Below are 24,418 nucleotides of genomic sequence, written 5' to 3' on the forward strand. Positions count from 1 at the left end.
GGGTGGAAGACTCATGCTAGTGGGTATATGCAGGGCTTTTTTTGAGGGGGTACTTGGGGGTACTGAGTACCGGCACCTTTTCCATTGTCCGCTAAAATTGACCCATGGAACACAAGTTCTAATGAAAGAGCTCAGGTTCTATACACCAATTCTTCCTTGTCATAGATTCTGTGACTGATTGCAGGGGGCCTGGCTATTGTGGGGTGGGTCCTTCAGTGATCACCCCACCCCTGAAGGGTGGCCTAGCATTTGAGTACCGGCACCTTTTTTGCTAGATAAAATGCACTGGGTATATGTAAGATGAAAGAGAGAGGCAGCATATATAGAAGTGTGCAAGACTGAAACATATCAATGAATACCACCTACCTGTAGTGGGCAGTAGAGTGGCTCTCACCTGTTCCAGCCACTCTGCCTCATGGAGAGGGACTTCACCTTCTTCTTTAGGTCCTCCAGCTCCTGAGGATATGAGGGTCTCTTACAGAATCATAGGAGGAGGGAATGCCAGAAGTCGCTCATCTCTCCAATACTGATGCAAGCTTTCCCATCTCCGACAGGAACACACAAGCTAGGAGGTTCATATGCAACAGAATGGGATGGACCACATGGACCCACTAATATTTTGCCTAAGAAAGCATCAGCAATGGAGAGCTTGGAGTAGGGCTAGAGATTGGTTTGTTTGGCGCCTTCAGTCAAAAAAATGTTCTGCTGCCCCAGAGAAGGTTCATAGCCTCCTTGGAGAAGTGGAGCTGAACAAATCTAATCCCTTTATTGCAAAAATCAAATTAAAAACAATGAAAATCACTATACTCTCAAGGAAGGGACTAATACCATTTGATCCCCTAGTGAGTGTGAGGGGCAAAGGGGACCCCTGAAAGGGATTCTGATGACCCCGTGCCAAACAGACAAAATTACCATCCACTCACCCACAGATACACACACCACTTTTACATAGTGGCGATATAGCCAGTTAGCCACTATGGGGGAGATTCTATATATGGCGCCTAAAAATCAGCGTTGAAATCAGTGCCAACCAAGCGTATTGTATAATCAGTGCCTAGATTTAGGTGCCGATTATAGAATACGTGTAGTTGATATTTCAGTGGCGCATCCATTTACACCAGCATGTAGATTTAGGTGCACTGGGCCATATTCTATAACTAGGCATGTAAGTTTCAGAACGCCCATAACCATGCCCCTTTTTACCTGCACACGTTAGAAGTTCAGCGCACATTGTTATAGAATATGCTTAATGAGTTGTGCACCTAAATTCTAATCAGAGCCACTTTGTGCTCATTATTGCTCAAGTGTTATTATCAGCGCTCATTAGCTTGTTAAGCTTGTTAAATGACGTGCATTGTTATAGAATCCACTCTGATTTTGGCGTGGATCTCTAGGCGTGCTATATAGAATCCGTGGGTATGCACTGACTGCGAATACTGAGCGGGAGATAGCTGGCTATTTTCCGCTGAATATTCGTGGATAGTCGGTTAAGTGAGAAAAATACCCAAATGCCAATTTACGCCACTTTTTGGAAAATGAGCCCCATAATCTCCCTCAGGTAAAATAAGAGTGCTGTGGATTCTACAATCTACTGGATTTAAGACTGCATTATTCTATCCTCCACTCTTGCTCCTTTGGTTATTAACTCAGGGATCCGTATTCAAAACTATTTCAACGGCCTATCTGGGGCTAACTGGGACTGGATAGTGCCACTGAAAATGACCTGTTAGTGTCCAAGTCAAAACCATCTATTTTGGAGGCGTTCCTGGGCCAAAGTCAACACTTGGCCAGTTAAGTGCCAATTTTCATCATTTAACCGGCTAAGATAATCACATAAATAGAACTGCATAAAACCCAGTCCTATCATTATGCAGTTCTTCTTAGCCGGTTAAGTGCTGAATATTGCACTTAACTGGCTAAGTTTTGCCCAGTTGTGTACATCTGGATATTCAATGCCAGAGCCCGAAAATGGCCAGAATTGAATATTCAGGGATGAATATCAGGCCCTCAGTTTTTAGGTGGACGGCAGAGTTAGCCACCTTTTAGGAAAGGTGGACGGTAGAGTTAGACACAGTGGAGACTTCTCTTTGCCAAAAAACCAAAACAATACAAAACTTTGACTTTGGACGATTAGTATCTTTTACCGTTACATCTAGCTTTCTAAAACCAGTTAGGTCCAGGAAGACGATGCATCCTACAGCTCAATAGAAATACATTTAATGCAGCTAATGTACCATTCCATTATCTGTTTTTGCTATGCATTATAACAAGATCGATCTTTATGAACTTAATGAATCTTAATACAGATAAAATATTCAATTCCGTAAGTTTGCTGTCATTTAGCATTCGTTAGAATTTAATTCTGTAAAGATTTCAGAGGCCACATATGCTTTAATTTTTCCAATTACAACCTGGCATTGTCACAAAGGTTCATGATGGTTTTTTGTTTTTGAAGGAAAGGTTCCAAAAATTTAATTTTACTCATTGAAATAATTGTATGCTGTGTGCTTGAATAACTGAGGTGTACATGTTGAAAAAGGTTTATTTAAATGTAGGTTTGTAGAGAACAAGCAGGAATGGGTGAGATGTAATTCTAAAACACAACACTTATATATGATAGCCACCCAGAAGGTGCCTATGTTCTGCTTATTCTATAAAGGAACAAAGACACCTACTTGCCTTATTAGCATATTAGTTTAACATGGGAAATACTTACCTAGTGTTTAGGTGTAAGACCTGGTGCAGGTCAGGGATACAGGAGTTCAGGCCTTGACTGCCACACAGGCCAGGTTTTCAGGAGATTAATAATAGTGTATATGCATGAGACAGATCTGCATTGATACTACCTCCATGGATACAACTCTGTCTCATGCATATTTATTATAGATATTCTGAGAACCTGGCCTCTTTGCAGCACTTGAGGCATGAACTTTTATATTCATGGTGTAAGTGCTTATGCCTAAATAAATTATTGGAATATGGAAGGTAGTTCCTTTTTTTTTTTTCTTCAAGCTCAGTTAGAACCAATGCTGGGATTCTGGTGTCATATAGAGAGGGTAAATCTTATCCCAGTTGTACATGCCATGGTAACATCAAGACTGGATTACTGCAATACACTATACAATGATCTGACTACAAAGGGCCTGCACCAGCTCCAGGTGATTCAGAATGCAGCAGCAAGACTCATAGAAGGTTGCAAGCGACGTGACCACATCACACCATTTTTTTGCAAAAACTTCATTGGCTACCAGTGCAATACAGGGCTAAATTTAAAACTCTGATCTTCAAGGCCCTGGAAGGAAATGGCCCTGAGTATCTGAAGAATAAGATGATCCTCCACACACCGCCAAGGACACTAAGGTCCTCCCAAGGACTTTTACTAACCACACCCTCTCCAAAAGACATTACACGATGTGATATTCGCAAGCGAACCTTCTCCGGAATAGCCCCCACACTCTGGAATGCATTGCTTGAAAGGCTCCGCTTAACACAAGACTATGTCTACTTCAGGAAGCAGGTGAAAGCTTGTCTCGTCAACCAGGCCTTTAATGGAAGAAGTAACTAACTTATTAGTCTCACTCATACACACAAGGAGTGACTCAGGCTGCACATACTGCAGCGGGACATGGTTATCCACTCCTTCCCTAGCTGAGATAATATTTAACCATCTTTCTAACCTCATGTGCAACTTTCTTCAAGTCAGTCACCTTACTTTCTAACTGTTCCTACTTTCTTAACCATCTATATGCCAACTTTGCCTTACCCTTCACTATCAATTATAATGTTCTATTACGTATTGTGTTGATATTACAAGTAGTATACCATGCCATACTTTGTATTGTTAGTTGACTATTTTTACTGCTTTAATTGCCTATTGCTCGTTTGATCTATTCTTACTGTATACCGCCTTGAGTGAATTCCTTCAAAAAAGTGGTAAATAAAGCCAAATTTAAAAACAAAGCAAAACTATAAGTTACACCCATTAGTATAAGCCCACCCATGTATAAGCTTACCTGTAAAATATGTACTTTGTAAGATATGCACGTGTAAGGTGGATCCCTTTGTATGCCCAGATGCTGTGTGGGGGGATTATTGACATAGCAATATTTATTTGGTTGGGTCAGGACCGGAACCAGTAAAAACTGAGAGGCCATAGGCAAGTATTTCACTCACGCTGCAATCTTCACTCAGTCCATAAGTCAGACCATTCTAGAGATACTGTTCTGAATCAATTAGTTTACTGCAGAGTCTGGTATTCATTAAACAACAATAGCAGAGACCGTCTCTTTGGAAGAGACAGTATAAAAAACAATATTTACAGAGTCCTCTACTACTTCTGTATCCTTAACTCCTTTATGTGAGAATATATGCATATCCTCTCTGTAACTCTCCTGCACCACAAAATAGCAAGTATAAATAATTATGTTTCAAAGAAGACTATCACCTAAATCTCTATGGTTAGCTGAGCTGGAAGAATCAGGGGTTCTGACACTCCAGGGCAGTACTTAACTAGTTTGATCCTGATGAGAAATATGATGGTCCCCAGAAGACTTGTAGATGTAAATGGGTCTTGTTTCCTCAGCATCACTGGATGTTCAAGGCACCTGGACAGGTGATAAATGGTTCTAGTCACCCTGCTGGAAATACACAAATAAACCCAGCTTCTCCCTTACTCCTTAATCCTAGGGGTGGGTGCAGCAGGCGCCCTTTTTCCACCTGTCCCCTTCACATCCAGAACTTAAGTGACTACTGTTACTGTACTGGTTCCTAGACTTTTACTATTAGGTTGTCCTGGCTAATGTAGACAGGCTCCTCTACCTTCTATAAGTGCTAGGCTTAGAGGTCTAGGGGCTGAGGGCTGAATTGCCCTCTCCTCACATGTGGGTCAGTGGCTCAAGTGGCAGGAACCCAAAGAATAGGATTTGAGTTATGCAGAAGGTTACATATCTTGGGCAGTTCCTCCAAAACAAGTCTCCTCTACTCATTGGAGTACTGTCCACAAGTGTAACTGCTACTATCTAGAAACTGGTGCACTGGAAAGATCTAAAGTGTATGCTTCTGCCTGGCAACCACTGATGTAATAGGAAAATCAGGATACACTACTTGTTGCGAAGCTGCTCTTAACTCCTCCTCCAGCAACCAGTGATGTTGTCAAGGTTAGGGAAAAGTATATTTCTTTAGTTGTCTCTAGAAGACAGCTATCACCCCATCGCAGAACCCTAAGCACTCTACATGCATATTTACAGAACAGATTTTCAGCATTTACATGCATATATGTTCACAAATTAATTAATTAATTGTATTTTTTTTTTTGCTCACACCTTTTCCAATGGTAGGTCAAGGTGAGTTACATTCAGGTACACCATGGGCCGAATTCAGTAAATGGTACCAAGAATTAAGTGCTAGGAAAAAAATCCATGCTCAGCGCTATTCTATAAAGGACATTCTGGGATGAACATCCTTTATAGAATAGCACCTAGCATGGATTCCTGTGCTCAACACTGGTCGCAAGGACTTATACCTGCTGGAACCTGGTGTAAATCCTGGCATGCAAGTTCAATGCTGATCCCCAGTATCCTATAACATTGCGCCTAAATCTCATGAATGCCCTGACCCGCCCATGCCCCTCTCATGGCCATGTCCCCTTTTGAGTTGCACACGAGCCAATTTAGATATGCAGTGTTATAGAATAATGTGCCACCAGATCCATGCGTAAATCATAATTACTGCCAATTAAATGCTCATTAATTCGAATGACTAAATGATTAGAGTCCATTAATTATTTTGTGCACTGATCTGGGATCCATGCTTAATATTTGGTGCCTAACTTTTGACAACCTATATAGAACCTGGAGGTAATGTGCATATGTGCTGGTATTCTAAACATTTACAGTAAAATGCCAACTTTTACCACAGCTTTGTAACTACCCTCTCCTCCAGTATTTACTGAGATTCTATTTATTACTGGTTGAACGAATTTGTTCCTCTCACCTTTGGGAGGGTGGCAGGAATGATGGTCTTCTTTGTAATATAGTTGGTTGAGGTTTCATAGGATACTTTGCTGTGGGCCCATATGCATTCTTTATTGGCTATGAAGTCAGAATGATTGAATATTTTGACACCCAACAGACAGGACTTAACAAAGATCTAGGTTTTCTAGCCCATTATAAACCATAAAATTGTATTGCTCTGTTTGTCACCCTCCTCTCACCTATTCACCCCCATCCTGTTAGACTATCACTGAAATGCTTTGATGTTCCCATGCATATCTCCTATCCACCCCCACCCTGTTAGATTGTCACTGAAATGCTTTGATGTTTCACTTATATATACACTGTCATCTACCACATTTGCTTATTTCCGGTCTGACGAAGAAGGGCAACCTTCGAAAGCTAATCAAGAAATGTATTAAGTTATGTCCAATAAAAAAGGTATCATCTTATTTTCTTTTCCATGTTTTATTTTATTTTATTTCTATTTATTGGCTATGATATCTGTTATAGGATGACCATAATAATTATATGAATTTTCAAAAGAACATGGCTCCACCCAAGCTCCAGCCACAGATTGCCCCTGCACTGTCCAGATAGTGCCAAGGTTGTCGGTGGGAATATTCAGTGGCACTATCTGGTTAGAGTCTCTAAATATTCCATTGGCTGGCACAAAACCAGTTGGTAGCCCCTTTGAATATTGGCTGGATTGAAATTAAGACTGACATGTGTGCTTAACCTGCTTTTTTGTTTTGTTTGTTTGTTTCGAAGACAGCCCATCTGTGTCAGCCACTGCAGAAGTAGTGATTCATCTTGTAGATGTCAATGACAACTACCCTATCCTGGTTGGCGATTACTCTGAGGAATTCCTCTGTACCCCACAACAAGAAGGGCAAGCTATCACGCTCAGTGCTTTTGACCGGGATTCCATAGTGCATAGCACCCCATTTATTTTTTCCCTTTCTCGAGACCCCACAGTTCAGAGAAACTGGAGAATTGATGCCATCAATGGTATGTAAACAGATCAAAGATCTCATGATTTATCACGTATCTTTGTGATACAGCATTGTTTGTCCATTGTGCCCTGTAACACAGTAAAAACTGCTCCGTGTTCCATGCTGAGATCATGCTGCGGACACCTCTGGTACCACTTCTGCCCATCTGTCTATAGCACGGGTGGAGGGTATTATATGATCAGGCACTTAGTTTAAGGCAGAAGAACAGCAACTGTTTCAAGCCTATTGTACAAAGCAAACTAGATACCTAAAACACCCCTTCCATGATCACTTACCACCAGCCCTAGCTGTACACGGTACATGAAGAGACAGTCCCTGCTCGACAGTGCTTACAATCTAATTAGGACAGACAAACAGGACAAATAAGAGATAAGAGAATAACAAGGTGGGAATGATAAAATATGGGTACTTAAACAAGTGAGTAAGGGTTAGGAATTAAAAGCAGCATCAAAAAGGTGGGCCTTTTGCCTAGATTTGAAGACAGCAAGAGATGGAGCTTGATGTAGCGGCTCAGGGAGTCTATTCCTAGTCTAGTCAATGTTCTTCATGACGAAGCATGTGGGGACAGACTTAAGATCTCAATATGTGAAAGAAAGGCGGGAGAGGGGAGACATTATAGAGGTGTTCATAAACGGAAACGGACAGGAGGCAAGTCTCTTTCACAGAAAGGAAAATCTGGAATGAGGGGGCATAAGATGAAGGTAAAAGGGGATAGACTCAGGAGTAGCTTGAGGAAATACTTAACAAAAAGGGTGGTGAATTTGTGGAAAGGCCTCCTGGTGGAAATGGTTGATACTGTATTTGAGTTCAAGAAAGCTTGGGAAAAGAACATAGGATCTCTAAGGGAGAGTAAGGAATAGTATATTGCATGGATGGACAGACTGGAAAGGCCATATGGTCTTTATCAGTGTTCATTTTTCTATTTCTATTCTCTAAGTTAGGCGCCATGCTTGCATATATGTGTCTATTGTATACACCTACGTGCTTATATGCTAATATTCTAAATATTTACGTGTGCAACAGGTGCATAAATGTTCACACCCAGTTATAGAAGTGCCCTTCACCTGTTTGTTTGAAATCCATGTTAGCAGTTAATGTGTGTTACAACTCGCATTACATATCTAATAAACTCATGAGAGGTGCACAAATGCAGATAATCTATAACATCATCAGGGCTTTTTTTGAGGGGGTACTTGGGGGTACTGAGTACCGGCACCTTTTTCATTCTCTACTAAAATTGACTCATGGTCCCCAAGTTATAGTAAAAGAGCTCAGGCTCTACACACCAATTTTGCCTTTTCATAGATTCTGTGACTGGTTGCAGGGGGCCTGGCTATTGTGGGGTGGGTCCCTCATTGTTCACCCCACCCCTGAAGGGTGGTCTGGCATTTGAGTACCGGCACCTTTTTTGCTAGAAAACACGTACTGAACATTTTGCATAAATTCTGGGAATGCCCCTGATCTACCCCTGACCTTCCCTTTGCCATGCCGCCTTTAGAGTTGGGCACGGTGAAATTTAGGTGCGCATGTTATAGAATAGGGTGTAAGGAAGATCTGGGCAAAAGTCTAATTACTGTCAATTAAGTCCTTATTGGTTGTTAGTGCTTAATTGACTAATTAGTTTACATGCAGATCTGGGATCCGTGCCAAAATTTGGATGACATATAAAGAATCTACTACTAAAACTACTTATCATTTCTATAGCGCTACTAGATGTACACAGCACTGTACTCTAAACATGTAAGAGACAATCCCTGCTTGACAGAGCTTACAATGTAACCAAGACAGACAAACAGGACAAATAAGGGGTAAGGACAAAGGGTAGCAAGATTCCGGAATCCAAAAGAGTAGCAAGATTCCAGAATCCCAAAGACTACTACTACTACTAGTTATCATTTCAATAACACTACTAGACATACGCAGTGCTGTATACTGAACATGTAAGAGACAATTCCTGCTCAACAGCAGGGCCGCCGAGAGACTGGGCCGGGCCCGGGGCAAGGCCGCCCCCCCCCCCCGAGGTCGCTGCTGCTGCTTCCCCCCTCCACCCCCCGAGGTCGCCATCGCCGCTCCCCCCTCCCCCCCCCCCCCCCCCCCGAGGTCGCCGCCGCTCCCCCCCGACCCGCCCCCTCCGTCCGCTACCGGGCCGGGTCCCCTGCATTGAAATCACAGCGCCTTTCACCTCCGTGTGAAAGTACTGCAGGCAGCAGGGCAGCAGATCGCCTCCCTTCGGCCCTCCTTGGGTCCCACCCTCACGGAAGTTACGTCAGACGAGGGCGGGACACAGGGAGGGAAGGAGGCCCGAAGGGAGGTGATCTGCTGCTTGCAGCACTTTCACACGGAGGTGAGAGGCGCTCTGATTTCAATGAAGGGGGCCCGGCCCGGTGGCAGACGGTCGACGGCGGAGGGCGGGTGGGACTGCAGCGCCGGGCCCTCTTTGGAGGCCCGGGCCTGGGGAATTTTCTCCCCCCTGCCCCCCCCCCCTTCTCGGCGGCCCTGCTCAACAGAGCTTACAATCTGATCAAGACAAACAGGACAAATAAGGGATAAGGACACAGAGTAGCAAGATTCCAGAATCCCAAAGAGTAGCAACATTCTGGAATCTGAAAGACTTCTGCTACTACTTATCATTCCTATTGAGCTACTAGACGTACGCAGCACTGTACACTGAACATGTAGGAGACAGTCCCTGCTCAACAGAGCTTACAATCTAATCAAGACAGACAAACAGGGAATTACTTGTAGTGGGAATGATAAAACAGACATGGGTACTGAACAAGTGAATAGGAGTTAGGAGGACAATGTCATGAATAGGCACTGCCTGGGGCACAGTCTGGGTGAAGCAAGGGCAAAGTCACAAGGTATGCGCATAGGTTATAAACATCCTTAATTTATGCGCAGACATTTACACGTGCTCTCAAGCCTGCAATGTAGGTGCAATCTCTGCAGGATTTATGCTAGCAATTTATAAAGGCACATATTCACCTATTTGTCTTTGTAAAATAAGCACAAGATTGGTGCCTTCCAGCCCACTTAACTTAAGAACCCTGTCATGCAATACCCTCACTGTGTGTTTCCTGGTATCTTTTAGACACACATGCTCGGCTCTCAATGGGAATCAGCTGGCTGGAACCAAAAGTGCATCTTGTCCCTGTTACCATCTCAGATAGTGGAACACCACTTCAGTACCAACACATCCAACTGCCAGGTAGAGTAACAAGAGAAAAAGGATTTCCACTGAAAGTAATGCTTTGCAGGTACAGCGGACCAATATTATTTAAGGAATTTTATGTAAATGATTTTTAGGCCATATAGGCCTCCTCTTTACGTATTCATTATTTATTTTTGACATTCCTACTCTACCCAAAACATAGGCAGGTTCATAGGCGTAGTTTGACTGTTTCATTTGGGGGGGGGGGGGGGGGGGCAAAGGATGGGTGGAGCATATTAGCATATTCATTTGCATATATATATATGCAAATGAATATGCTAATATGGAGGAAGGAATTGAAATTTACAGGCAAAATATCACAGATGCACATTTCAAAAAGCTGACATATTTCAATTAATAAATTCTGAATAAAATACTTTTATCTACCTTTGTTGTCTGATCATTTAGTTTTCTATTCGCTTTGGTCCCAGTGTCTTCTGTTTTATGCAGTGTCTTCTTTCCAGTAGGCTTCCCTCTGCTCCCCACCCCTCCCAGTCCCAACCATCTCTTGCTCCTTCCCTCTGCTCCCAACGCTCCCAGTCCCATCCATCTGTTGCTCCTTCCCTCTGCTCCCCACCCCTCCCAGTCCCAACCATCTCTTGCTCCTTCCCTCTGCTCCCCACCCTCCCAGTCCCATCCATCTCTTGCTCCTTCCCTCTGCTCCCCACCCCTCCCAGTACCATCCATCTTCTGTTCCTTCCCTCTGCTCACCATCCCTCCGTCCCATCCATCTTCTGCTCCTTCCCTCTGCTGTGCCTGACCTCTCCCAATCCCATCCATCTCCTGGTCCATCCCTCTGCTCCCCACCCCTCCCAGTCCAATCCATCTCTTGCTACTTCCCTCTGCTCCCCACCCCTCCCAGTCCCATCCATCTTCCCTCTGCTCCCCACCCCTCCCAGTCCAATCCATCTCTTGCTACTTCCCTCTGCTCCCCACCCCTCCCAGTCCCATCCATCTCTTGCTACTTCCCTCTGCTCCCCACCCCTCCCAGTCCCATCCATCTCTTGCTACTTCCCTCTGCTCCCCACCCCTCCCAGTCCCATCTATCTCTTGCTACTTCCCTCTGCTCCCCACCCCTCCCAGTCCCATCCATCTTCCCTCTGCTCCCCACCCCTCCCAGTCCCATCCATCTCTTGCTACTTCCCTCTGCTCCCCACCCCTCCCAGTCCCATCCATCTCTTGCTCCTTCCCTCTGCTCCCCACCCCTCCCAGTCCAATCCATCTCCTGGTCCTTCCCTCTGCTCCCAATGCTCCCAGTCCCATCCATCTTCTGGTCCTTCCCTCTGCCCCCCACCCCTCCCAGTCCCATCCATCTTCCATCTGCTCCCCACCCCTCCCAGTCCCATCCATCTCTTGCTCCTTCCCTCTGCTCCCCACCCCTCCCAGTCCCATCCATCTTCCATCTGCTCCCCACCCCTCCCAGTTCCATCCATCTTTCTTCTGCTGCCCCCCCCCCCCCCGCGAGGTCCAAGATCGTGACTCCATCTACACCCCTCTCTTCCTCACTCCCTCCCTCCGGCGCAGGCAGCAGTCCTTTTCAGCGTTCCTGGCAGCGGTAGCGATGTACACGCTGCCTTCGGTCTGCCCCGGAAGCCTTCTCTTCAAGCTCCTGTTCCCACCTATGCGGGAACAGGAACTTGAAGAGAAGTCTTCGGGGCAGATCCAAAGGCAGCGTGTACATCGCTACCGCTACCAGGAACGCTGAAAAAGACTGCTGCCTGCACCAGAGAGAGGGAGGAAGAGAGGGGGTAGACGGACACGCTCCTCTCCATCTGCTTGGCTTCCCTGCCCTCTCTGTCTGCGTCCCACCCGAAAGGAAATGACGTCAGAGGAAGGCGGGGCGCAGACAGAGAGGGCAGGGAAGCCAAGCGGACGGAGAGGAGCGCGTGCCTGCTTGTTTTTTTTTTTTAACTACTGGCACGGCGGCGCCTCGTCATCATTTGGGGGGCATTGCCCCCCCTCGCCCCCCCCAGTCTACGCCCATGGGCAGGTTACAATAAAAACCTTCATATACAAATTATATTTATTTATAGCGTTTATATCCCACATATTCCCACCCAAGGGCAGGCCCAATGTGGCTTACAGGAATTTACAGAAAGCATACATCAAGTCTACAACAAACAGTCAATGGCATTGTAGTGAAAGAGGCTAGTAAGTAATAGCAGAGGTGGGGAAATGTGGAAAGAGAAATGGAATTCAATAGACAGCGGTGCGGGGCGGGTCAGGAGCGTAAGCTTTCCCGAATAAGAAGGTCTTAAGGTATTGTTTTAAAGGTCGGATGATCACGGTGATTTTCACAAATTTAGGTAGACCATTCCACAGTTGTGCGCTAATGTAGGAAAAGGTGGAAGCGTAGGTGGTTTTATACTTGAGGCCTCTGTAGATTGGGTAATGCAGATTTAGGTACAAGCAAGCTGATCTGTGAGAGTTATGAGGTGGTAAGCTGACAAGGGTGTCCATATACGCAGGGGCTTCACCATAGAGAATTTTATGCACCAGTGCGCAAATTTTAAATGTTATTCGGTCCTTGACAGGGAGCCAATGCAGTTTCTCACGCAGCGGTCTTGAGCTTTCAAACCTCGATTTATAATCAAACATATACAATATACACATATGAAACTGTGCTTTTCCCAATGACTGAGGCTAAATGATCAAGGTACTACTACATAGAATAAATCAGTAGGCCCGCAAAAAAATAAAAAAATAAAAAAACATTCACAATCATAAATACACAGGCAATTTATTCCACATTAAATGGGCCAGCTACAGAAAAAAAGCAGCCTCCTGAGTTTCAGCATTGTAACCTGCATCACTGTACAACGAAGAGAATCCATTAGAAGTATATTACTGGCGTAGGGGACCTTTTACTAAAATGGATTAGGCGCTGCACACCTAATGCAACAAAAATGGACTAACGTGGGATGCACTAAAATGTTCCGCATTAGGGGCCTCTTTTATCAAGCCCCGCTAGCGATTCCTGTGCAGAAATGCTGACGGAGCCCGTTTAAAGTGAATGTACATGAAAGTTTGCACTGTTCAGATTTTTTCATGATATAGTTCTGTGCATAACATTTCTTGCTATTTCCAGATAAATAGAAATGGGGTAATATTCAGCCCAAAGTGGCCAGCGGATTTTTAAGAGGCCCTACTTTTGCTATCTGCATGCACTAATCGCACGGTAATTTTTTTATTATTACTTTTTTGGAGAGGGGCCATATCAGGAATTAGAATGGGCGTGAATGCGCTAGTTAACTAGACTTTAGCGCGTGCTAACAGAATAACACAGACCTAAAGCGGGAGCTCTTAGCACTTCATAAATAAGAGGCAGAAAGTGCTCCTGTGTTAAGTTTTTAATGGTCGCGCGCTAATGCTGATATTAGCACATGGCCAGAATTCTACAATTTGAAAAAGTTTACGGTGGGCTTAGCACACAGGAAAGACCTACGTAAAGGCACCAAGCCCATTCACTAGTGCAGTTTAGTAAAAGGGCCCTTTTGTTTCAGAGGTATGAAATCTTGGATAATGCATTCCCCTGAGGGCACTTGCAAATTTTAGTGTCTGGAGATTTCAAAGAATGGAATTCCCAGTGCAAATGAACAAAAACATTACACGTGTCCAGAAGCCAGGAGGTTTCATATATGTTTATATAAAATGATCTGCCAGGGACTTTCAGACTTCTAATTTAATACTTCATGGTCGTCTGATTCATACCCCACCACGATAACAAATAAAGCACGTGGTGTCAGTTCAGTCCAGATTTCATACTGCTGAGCAGGTCTGGCTGAATATGTACTATGGTTACAGAAGGAGAATTAGCGATTTGCCTGCCCACGTTGTTATGCTTAATACATTCTGTGAAATGTGTTCTTTATTTCCAAGCAAAAAAAGTGGAGATAACAGACCTCTCTCAGATGGTGTCCACAACTAAGTCTTTATTCAAATCGATAAAATCAGCGACCCGACACGAGTCGTGTTTCGGCCTTATTGGCCTGCGTTAGGGGTCTAGGAACTTGGGTTTTTTCTATGCAGTAGACAGCGTTTCACAGAGAGGTTACGCTTTGTTTTGGTGAGATCAGTGTATGACACCATAAGAGATTTGGTTGCAATCTAACTGCTCTAGGAATATATTTTGTCTAATAAGTTCCTAGACCCCTGATGCAGGCCGATAAGGCCGAAACACAACTAGTGTCAGGTCGCTGATTTTATCAATTTGAATAAAGGCTTAGTTGTGGACACCATCTGAGAGAGGTCTGTTATCTCCACTTTTTTTGCTTGGCGTTTGATCTTCAGTGGAGTGGTCACCTTCTGTTGGCTACGCCCCTGGTTAATGCTAAATTACATGTAGGTACAGTATCTATTTCTCTGTCCCCAGAGGACTTCCAATCTAAGGCTGTAATTTAGTAACACATTAGTGTACATTTGGCCTCTTTTACGAAGCAGCACTAGCGATTCCTGCGTGGTAAATGAGAGGAGGTCCATAGGAATTGAATGGGTTCCTCTCACTTATCGCACAGGAATCACTAGCGTGGCTTTGTAAAAGAGGCCCTATGTGCAGTGGCGATCCTAGGTCAGCTGCCACCCAGGGTGGATCGCCGCTGCACACCCCCCCCTCGGGTGCAGCACGACACCTCCCCCCCCCCCCCCGGCGCAATGACACCCCCCTCCCCAGCGTATCAAGCCCCCCCTCCCCCGGGTGCATTCTTGGCTGCTGGAGGGTGCAGAGAGCAGCCGCACACCTCTCGGCTCCACTGGCTCCCTGCTCCCTTTGCCCCGGAACAGGAAGCAATCTGTTCCGGGGCAGAGGGAGCAGGAAACCAGCGGAGCCGACAGGCGCGCGGCTGCTCTCTGCACCCTCCAGCAGCGTGCACCCAGGGCGGACCACCCCCACCACCCCGCCCTTGCTACGCCACTGCCTATGTGCACTAACATGTTAGTAAATTACAGCCTTAGATTGGATTGGAAGTCCTATGGGGACAGAGAAATACATACTGTATCTACATGTAACTTAGCTTTAACTACAGGCATGAACTAAATCTCCCTCCCACCCCACTCTCAATGAAAAAAACTTTAAATTACTATGCGACAAAAAACACATTAAAAAAAAAAAAACCAGATTCAAAATGGTTTAACTGGACAGGAGAGTCTCCTGCCTGGTGAAATCACTCATGCCTGCCTATCTCTTCCACGATACCTCCAGTTAGATCAGTTCAGCCTGCTGCTGCTGCTGTCAGTGGCTTAAAATCCACTGGCCACTTTGGGCTGAATATTACCCCATTTCTAGTTATCTGGAAATAGCAAGAAATGTTATACAGAGAACTATATCATGAAAAAGTCTGAACAGTGCAAACTTTCATGTACATTGTACACTTCGCAGTATGGTTCGTAACACTCTTCCAAGACAGAAGACATTTTCAAAGAGAGAGATAACAAGCAGCGGTACATATGTCAAACAATGGGAAAAGTGACATTAGCCCTTTAAAAATGGCCTTTGCCTGCCTAAATGAAGCTCAAAAAACCGAGGTAGTTTATTAAACTATTTGAGGGGGAGGGGGGAATGGGTTATCTATAGAGCAAAGGTTTCCTGCAAATAGCTTTCCTATTTTTTCCAAAACATAAAGGGGTAATTTTATAAAGTCATTTTTGGGTATATGTGGCAATATATGTGCATGAAAAGTTAAGTCAGGCGCAAAAGTACACACATCCTTGTACTGTAGGTGGTGCCAAGGACAATGTCTAGGTGGAGTCATGAAATATTATGTTGATCTTAAAATGCACTAATCTATGTACATACCTATGAACTAACTAACCCCCTAAGTCTGTAATCTTACATGCACTTTTCTGATTAGCGTGTAAAATTACATGGGTAAGTTATAGAATACTGGCCTAATGGTTAGTGCAGCAGTCTGAGAGCCAGAGGAACTAGGTTCAATTCCCAATTTAGCTCCTTGTAACTCTGGGCAAGTTACTTAACCCTCTGCAGTGGCGTAGCCACAGGTGGGCTTGGGTGGGCCAGGGCCCACCCATTTATGGCTCAGGCCCACCCAACAATAGCACATTTAGTGGTAACTGGTGGGAATCCCAAGCTCCGCCAGCTGAAGATTTCCCCCTGATGGTAATGAAAATGCTACTCTCCACAACACCGGTACCTGCGCATGCGCAGTTTTCAGTGCATGCTTGCTGCCAAGGTGGAAAGAAGCGTTTTCCCACCAGCTGAGATAATTTTTTTTTTTGGGGGGGGGGGGAGAACACTTGGTGCCCACCCAAACTGTACATTTGTCTTTTTAGATTGTAAGCTCTTCGAGCAGAGACTGTCCTTCCATGTTAAATTGTACAGCGCTGCGTAACCCTAGTAGCGCTTTAGAAATGTTAAGTAGTAGTAGTAATTCTTGCCTAGGCCCACCCAAAATCTGTTGTCTGGCTACGCCCCTGACCCTCTGTTACCCCAGATACAAAATAAGTAAACACGTAAACCACTTTGTAAACACAAAAGAACAGTATATCAAATCCCATCCCATTTCCCTAATGTAATGTGTAGTTCTGCCAGACTCTTAGTTATACATTCAGCATGGCACCAAATATATAACTGCTTTATGAAACTGGGCTCAGCTAGGTTATCTAGCTAAGTAGTAAGTTTTAAGCAGAAATTGTTCTCCAGAAATCTTTCCCGAATCCAAGGGCTATTCCTGTGCTTGGCACCTCCATTTTGTACCAGAAACAGCTATTCTAGAGATTTCAATTCATTCTGCTCAGCAGAACAGAAACCTCACATTCAAAGCAGAGAAAGCGCTTCTTTATCTTGCCAAAACTGTTGGTCACGAGGGCTTGAACTGAGGTTTCCAGAATCTTCTTCACTATAAAGGACTTCTTAAGTCAGAAAACATGGCATGAAGTAAAAGCTGAATTTGCTCCAGAGGCTATCAAGGTTTGAAAAAAAAATCTGTTTATCCAAGAAGATTAAACTTAGCATTTTTGAACTCCTGCTGGGTCGTATGCATTCCCACTGAGGCTATTTCTGAAACCTCTCTCCAAACTGCTGCTTGGTTGCCAATCTGCATGAGGACATTTTTAGGACTGTTCTGTTTATCCTTCAGCGTGGATGTGAACGCTATTTTTCCATCCTGGGCCAAGAACCAGTGAGGCTCCTGAACCTTGATGCATCAGAAGTGGTAGGACGTGATTGTAAACACTGCACGGTGCAGGCTGAATTAGACCCAGACACTCAGTGCTGGGCCATATCTGGGTACCAGCACTGGATCTTTGGAAGCTGCTGGAACCTATCTAGCACCAATATTCAGTACCCATATAGCTATCTGAGCAAGTTAGGACTGTTATAATATCCAAGCGCTGGCATTCGGTATCGACAGTACCCAAATAACGTCCGGCTTTGCTTCTGCTCTGCCCCTGGACCGCTCTGGCACTAATTGGGTAGTATCATACCAGTCACACATGATGTTCATTGGCACCACATAACAGTGCTTTGTTACTGGTGGAAGCTTGTGTAGTGAGAATATCTAAAAGAAGTGTATCTATAATTGCCATTTGCTTTTTTCAACATTCACGAGCTCGTTGACTCCTGATGAAGACGTGGAGGGCATAATCGAATGGGGCGCCCAAGTTTTCCTGAAGGCGTCCTCGCAGGACGTCCTCGGGAAGGGGCAGGGAAACCCATATTATTGAAACAAGATGGGCGTCCATCTTTCGTTTCGATAATACGGTCAGGGGAGCCCAAATCTTAACATTTAGGTCAACCTTAGAGATGGTCATCCTTAGAGATGGTCGTCCCCGGTTTTCAGCGATAATGGAAACTGAGGACACCCATATCAGAAATGACCAAATCCAAGCCATTTGGTGGTGGGAGGAGCCAGCATTCGTAGTGCACTGGTCCCCCTGACATGCCAGGACACCAACTGGGCACCCTAGGGGGCACTGCAGTGGACTTCACAATTTACAATAGAATAAGCAAGGACTCGGTACAACCCTATCAGTAATCACAACATAGGACTGAGGTAGAAATCAAGGAACTAAGAAGATTGCCAACACAATGCTGCACCACCCACCCCAATCCCACTCAACCAAGCCCCCCAAAGCTAGCCCTTAGTAATTCATTTTTAGCCCTGATGTTCCAGCATGAGTTACTATCAGCTATCATCAGATTCCTTTCTATCTAACTCTTAAAATGAAAAATATTGGACAAAAGAAGACAGGAAACATTTTTTCCCAGAACCCATTATAACTGCTCAATGATAGATTAGGCCTGTGTTTCCTTACCCAGTCCTGGAGGCAGACCTACCCAGTCTGCTTGTCTCACTGTCCTCTGAAGAACTTGGTGTCTTTTGTTCAACAATGAAAAGAGAGGCACTCTTCCAGGGAACTCATGCCTTAAATCACATTTACAGTAATCCCACAAGGTCTGCGCCATTAAAACAGAAAATTGTTTCAGTAAAATCAACAATGCAAAAAATTACAATCACTACATATAAAACCAGCATGAGTCATCCAGTATATGCTGAAAATTGGCATTCTTCATACTTCTCTGCTGGATGCAGATTTTCAATGGATGATGAAGTCCGATTAAACTATTTTTAAGCAGCACAAACCTTTAGTGAAGGAAAAATTGCTATATAAAATCTGTTGTAGCTGTATACTTTACAGAGAGGTTGAGTGTACGCCCTCTGTAAGTTGACAGACTCAGTTTCTTCTCTACTGGGTCTTGGAATGATCTACAGGAAGCATGTACTCTCCCGGAGCATAGTGGGCCCAATATTCAGTGCCATCCAACCAGCCAGGAATGGCTCCAGGCCAATTAAATAGCGCTTAGCCAGCTAATCACTAATCCTCAGTGCGAGATAGCCGGTTATCTCCATTGAATATTAGCACTTAGCGGGTAGCCGATAACCGGTATGGGCCCCTTTTACCGAGCTGCAGCAAAAGGGGGCCTGCACTGGCGTCAGTGCATGTTTTACACACACGCTGAGGCCCCGTTTTACCGCAGCTGGTAAAAGGGAAGTCTCACCTTTCTGCAGCTGTACGGCCATTTCAGGGGGGAGCCCTTACCGCCACCCATTGAAGAGGTGGTAAGGGCTCCTGCGTTAACCCAGCGGAAACCAGGCAGCGCACGGCACTGCCCAATTACCACTGGGTACACTCCAGCACTACAAAAATAGTGGGAGGCTATTCCACGCTTCCACCACCCTTTTCATGAACGAATACTTTCTTAGATTCCTCCTAAGTCTTTTTCCTCTTAACTTCATCGTATGCCCCCTCATTCCAGAGTTTTCCTTCATTTGACAAAGGCTCACTTCTTGTACATTAATGCCCCTGAAATATTTAAACGTCTCTGTCATATCTCCTCTGTCCCTCCTCTCTTCCAGCGTATACATGTTGAGGTTCATAAGCCTGTCTCTATATGTTTTATGTTCAAGACCACTTACCAATTTTGGAGCCGTCCTCTGGACCAACTCCATCCTGTTTATATCCTTCTGTAGGTGTGGTCTCCAGAATTGCACACGGTACTCTAAATGGGGCCTCACCAGAGACTTATACAAGGGTACTATGACACCTTTGTTCCTGCTGGTCATCCCTCTCCTTATGCTCCCCCAAGCATCCTTCTGGCTATGACCATCGTTTTTTCTACCTGTTTGAAAACGTTAAGGTCATCAGGCACAATAACCCCCAATTCCCACTCTTCCTTTGTACACAGAAGTATTTCACCCCCTATATTGTACTGTTCCCTTGGATTCTTGTGACCCAAGTGCATGACCCTGCATTTTTTAGCATTAAATCTTAGTTTTCAAATATTAGACTATTCCTCAAACTTTGCTAGGTCTTTCCTCATGTCATCTACACCTTCCGGGGTGTCCACCCTGTTGCAGAGTTTGGTATCTGCCACCAGACAGCCCTGCCACAATATCACTCACAAAGATGTTAAAAAGAGCCGAACCTAGGACCGATCCCTATCTTCCCCTTGACATAAGAAAGAGCTAGAGGTCAGCTGCACCTCCAGCCCCTCCCTGGTGGTCTAGTGCCCCCCCCTCCTCACAGCTTCAAACTCCTTTATATGGTAGGGAAACCCTGATCAGCACATCCCAGGATGCACTGGGCAGATCAAGATACCACCATTTTGTAGACAGCTCTGGAAGGAGGAGGGAGTGCTATTCCCTCCTCCATCATTTGAAGGTATGGGGAGTTCAGGGCCGCTAGACCAGTGGCGTTCCTACCCTGCATGACACCCGGGGCGGACCTCCGATGCGCCCCCCCCCCCCGGGTGCAGCGCGGCCCCCCCCCCTACGAAATGACCCCCCCCGGGTGCACGCCGCTAGGGGGGTGCTGCGGCGTGCGCCTGTCGGCTGAGTCCGAGTTCGCTAACTTCGCCAACTTTGTTCGTTCGTTCGCTGCAGCTCCCTCTGCCCCGGAACAGGAAGTAACCTGTTCCGGGCCAGAGGGAGCTGCAGCGAACGAAGTTAGCGAAGTTAGCGAACTCGGACTCAGCCGACAGGCGCGTGCCGCAGCACCCCCCAGCGGCATGCACCTGGGGCGGACCGCCCCCACCGCCCCCCCCCCCCTTGGTACGCCATTGTGCTAGACCACCAGGGAGCACTAAACTATCAGTACTTTCTTCTTTCAGGGGTGGTGGTGGTTGGATTAGGTCAGGGTAAGTCGGGGCCCTAGACCTCCAGGGTCTCTGTCTGGGGGGGGGGGGGGGGGGGAGTTGAGGAGGGCACCAGGGCAGGCCTTAGCCATTGGGTCGCTATTACTAGGCTGCCTGGTATGAACAGGGAGGAGGAAGAGAGCCTTAACCCTAATGCCAGCTTCAAGATGGCGTAGGGTAAAGATGCTATTCCGCCCATAAGATCAGAGTACAGTGCTCTGATCATATGGGCGGAATATTGCCCATCATTTAAATGAGCTCTGCAGTATTCCCTGGTGCCGATCATCCCGCGCTGGTAAATGCGGACTCTAGTCCGGTGCTAGTGGCCTCTAGCGCCCGCACTTACCTTTGATCATCGGGTCAGTGGCGTAGCCAAGGATGGGCCCAGGTGGGCCCGAGCCCACCCACTTTGGGCTCAGGCCCACCCAGTAGCAGCACACCTGTGATGTGGCTGGCAGGGATCACTAAGGCCCACCAGCCGAAAACTCTCAACAACTGTACCTCCTGCATACCTTGTAAATAGCAGATCTTCACCTACAGCGAGCAGCAACTGATGCATACTGTTCGCACCGGCCCCACAGCCTTCCCTCGGATGTATTTCAGCCTATGCGGAAACAAAAAGTTGCATCAGAGGGAAGGCTGTGGGGCCAGCATGAGCAGTGTGTATTAGTTGCTGCTTGCTGCCAGTGAAAATCGGCTATTTAAAAGGTATGTGGGGGGGGGGGGGGGGGGTTGTTAGAGAGTCCATATGGCATGCAGGTGAGAGAGGGAGAGATCAAATCACTTGTGGGACAGGGTAGAATTCTTCTGCCCACCCATCTTGGGCCCAGGCCCACCCAAAATTGGGTGTCTGGCTACGCCCCTGCATCGGGTCCCAAGAGAGGGGAAAGGACCAGAGGAAGAATTCCTCTCTCTCTCTCCTCTCTCTGGAGTCCATTGTTCCCTCCCCACAACATCTTAGAGCCTTCTTCTTATTCCCCCATTTCCTTTCTCCCCTTCTCCCCCACCCCCTCACTGCCTGCTCCCATTTGCAGCAGGTCTCCCCTCCTCTGATATCATAAAACTCCCAAAAGAGTACAATTATTTGGACACAAAGCAAAGTTGGGAAAACTACTTTTTTTTTTTTTATCATGCAAGGTCCATTATTTCTTATGCAATATCATTCATACTTTTGCAGATGTGACATATAACTGTCACATAATTTCAGAAACCGCCACAGAATTATCTACCCTTTGCTGCAGATCTACCTCTGAGCTGTAGCGGCTATAGATGTCAGGTAATAGCTACAAACATTCTTGGACTATATGGGAAGCATCGGTCGCTATTACTAGGCTCCTGCATGGCGTTATAGTGGCAAAACACATATTGTAAGATTACAGATTCTTCAAAGAACCAAAGAGCACTTCAACTTTAAAAAAAAAAAACCCACAACTTCTTTGCCCCATAATTTTCTACCTGACTCACACGGCAAAATTCATTTCCCTCTCTACTGGAGCTCTATCTAATCATTTTGTGTTCCAGGAATGCTGCACAGGAAACAGACCTGAATAATAGGGAACAATAACCTAATTATTAGTCACTCAACTATAACAAGAGGCAACCTTACATGGTATGCAAAATTGTACTCGTCAGCTTGAAACCTGAGCAAGATTCATATTTTGCTTTAGAAAGATACACAATTGGTGAAACTCGAGAGCCTCTTCTAAAAGCTGCTGTTACCAAGGAAAAGGGGATGGGATTTGATATACCGCTTTTCTGTGGTTACAATCGAAGCAGTTTACATATTATCTACAGGTACTTATTTTGTACCTGGGGCAATGGAGGGTTACACAACTTGCCCAGAGTAACAAGGAGTTTTAGTGGGAATTGAACCCAGTTCCCTGGGTTCTCAAACCACTTCACCGACCGTTAGGTTACTCCTTTAATTTCCTATTTTAAAAAACTGCTCTCGAGATATTTTAGCAGTTAGCACAGTATTTGTTTTCCTAGCACAGCATAAAATTCTCCAAAGCTTCATTAGCATTTTATAAGGTCAACGGGCACTTAAAAATTTAAGAGTCCATTGCTGTGGGCATGTTAGAATTAACTTAACCTAGATAATGTTTTGATGCTTGCATCTCAAATTGCTATTCAGATTAAATTGTGTGCTTTTCATTTTTATTTGAAAATGAACCTCTCTGAGTGTTCTGTGACAGGTCATTAAAGGGGACCTCCTTAGACCAAACACACTCAGAAGAGGAACATGAGCTTGAATAGTTATGCCCCATTAAGATACTACTTATCATTTCTAAAGCGCTACTAGACGTACGCAGCGCTGTACACTTGAACATGAAGAGACAGTCCCTGCTCGACAGAGCTTACAATCTAATTAGGACAATCAGGACAAACAAGAGACAAGGAAATATTAAAGTGAGGATGATAAAATAAGGGTTCGGAGTGGAGAGGGGGGAAGATGCTGCTGAACCCTGGGTGGGGAGAGAAGTGTGAGCGGCAGACCCGCAAGCAGAACTGGAAGGATCACAGATGGAAGCTATGACCGTGGCACTGAGCTCCAGAAGCCACGAGAACAGCTGCCTCCTTGTTCTCAGTTAGTAGACCATGAAGTGTTGTTTCCAGATGGCAATGAGAAAGAAAATAAGGGGGTCTTTTACTAAGGCTCGCTCACGTTTTCAAAGCACGCTAAAAACAGATGAGCGCTAAATGTTAGAAATGCCCATTTTTAGCACACGCCGAAAATGTGAGCGCGCCTTAGTAAAAGACTCCCTAAAAGAGGGCTAGGGGAGGGAATGTAGTATAACATGGCCTAGTCCATTGAGAAATGAGCTAGATTGAGGAAATCTGAGGTCTGGTCAGGTGCCCTCTGCTGCTACTCTGTGATCTTGGGCACCTTGTGCCTCCAATACTTCCTTAGAGTCTATGGTTTGGGGGAAGCGGAGTTGTGTTGCACTTATATGCACAGTTTATCAGATAGTGTCCAAGGAAATGTAAATAAATACAACAGATAATATACACAGAATAAAAGCAGCATATAACGTGTAACAGTAAGGCAAATGCCACATAGTATTAAAACGAGAGATCAGCTAATCCTTTCCCAACTGGAAAGCAGTCTTGGAGTACATTGACAGACAAGGGAATAGGTCATCCATTGCTTCAATGAAACTTGTTGCAGACATACCTGGGTTCTGTCAACATGCCCTGGAAGAAGTTTCACTATGAAACAGCATCAAGAGCTAAAATTTTCTATTTTGTAAATTCAGGTATTTGTTTGCATTTTAGTATGCACTCACAAAACTGCAGAGATTTCTAGATTAGTTGGGCCCCATCATCCTTCCAGTGTCTAAACTCCTTCTGGAAACTCCCAGGGTGACTGTTCCCTCTCCGCCATTCTATTTTCCATTCCTTCTGCCCATTTGCCATGTGTTCCTTCCCCCCACTAATGGGTCAGCATTACAGGGATTCACAGAGGGATCAATACAGAAAGCCAGGCATTAGAGCTGCTAATCGCACAGTTTCTAACACAAGCTCTCCACAAATAAATACCATTCAGATGCAG

The 24,418-nt window shown here is 45.3% G+C and overlaps 1 protein-coding gene across 3 annotated transcripts in view; it reads left to right on the forward strand.

Annotated features, from left to right (window-relative positions):
• The window catches only part of CDH16 (cadherin 16), a 167,316-nt gene that overhangs the window by 121,360 nt on the left and 21,538 nt on the right, over positions 1-24,418 (forward strand). For all 3 annotated transcript variants that reach the window (XM_030204463.1, XM_030204464.1, XM_030204465.1), the window contains exons 15-16: positions 6,762-7,001; positions 10,098-10,214. In XM_030204463.1, coding sequence (XP_030060323.1) covers positions 6,762-7,001; positions 10,098-10,214 — 357 coding nt within the window. The remainder of the gene's footprint in view (positions 1-6,761; positions 7,002-10,097; positions 10,215-24,418) is intronic.

This window comes from Microcaecilia unicolor, chromosome 5, assembly GCF_901765095.1.
Source record: "Microcaecilia unicolor chromosome 5, aMicUni1.1, whole genome shotgun sequence".
Classification (NCBI taxonomy): domain Eukaryota; kingdom Metazoa; phylum Chordata; class Amphibia; order Gymnophiona; family Siphonopidae; genus Microcaecilia; species Microcaecilia unicolor.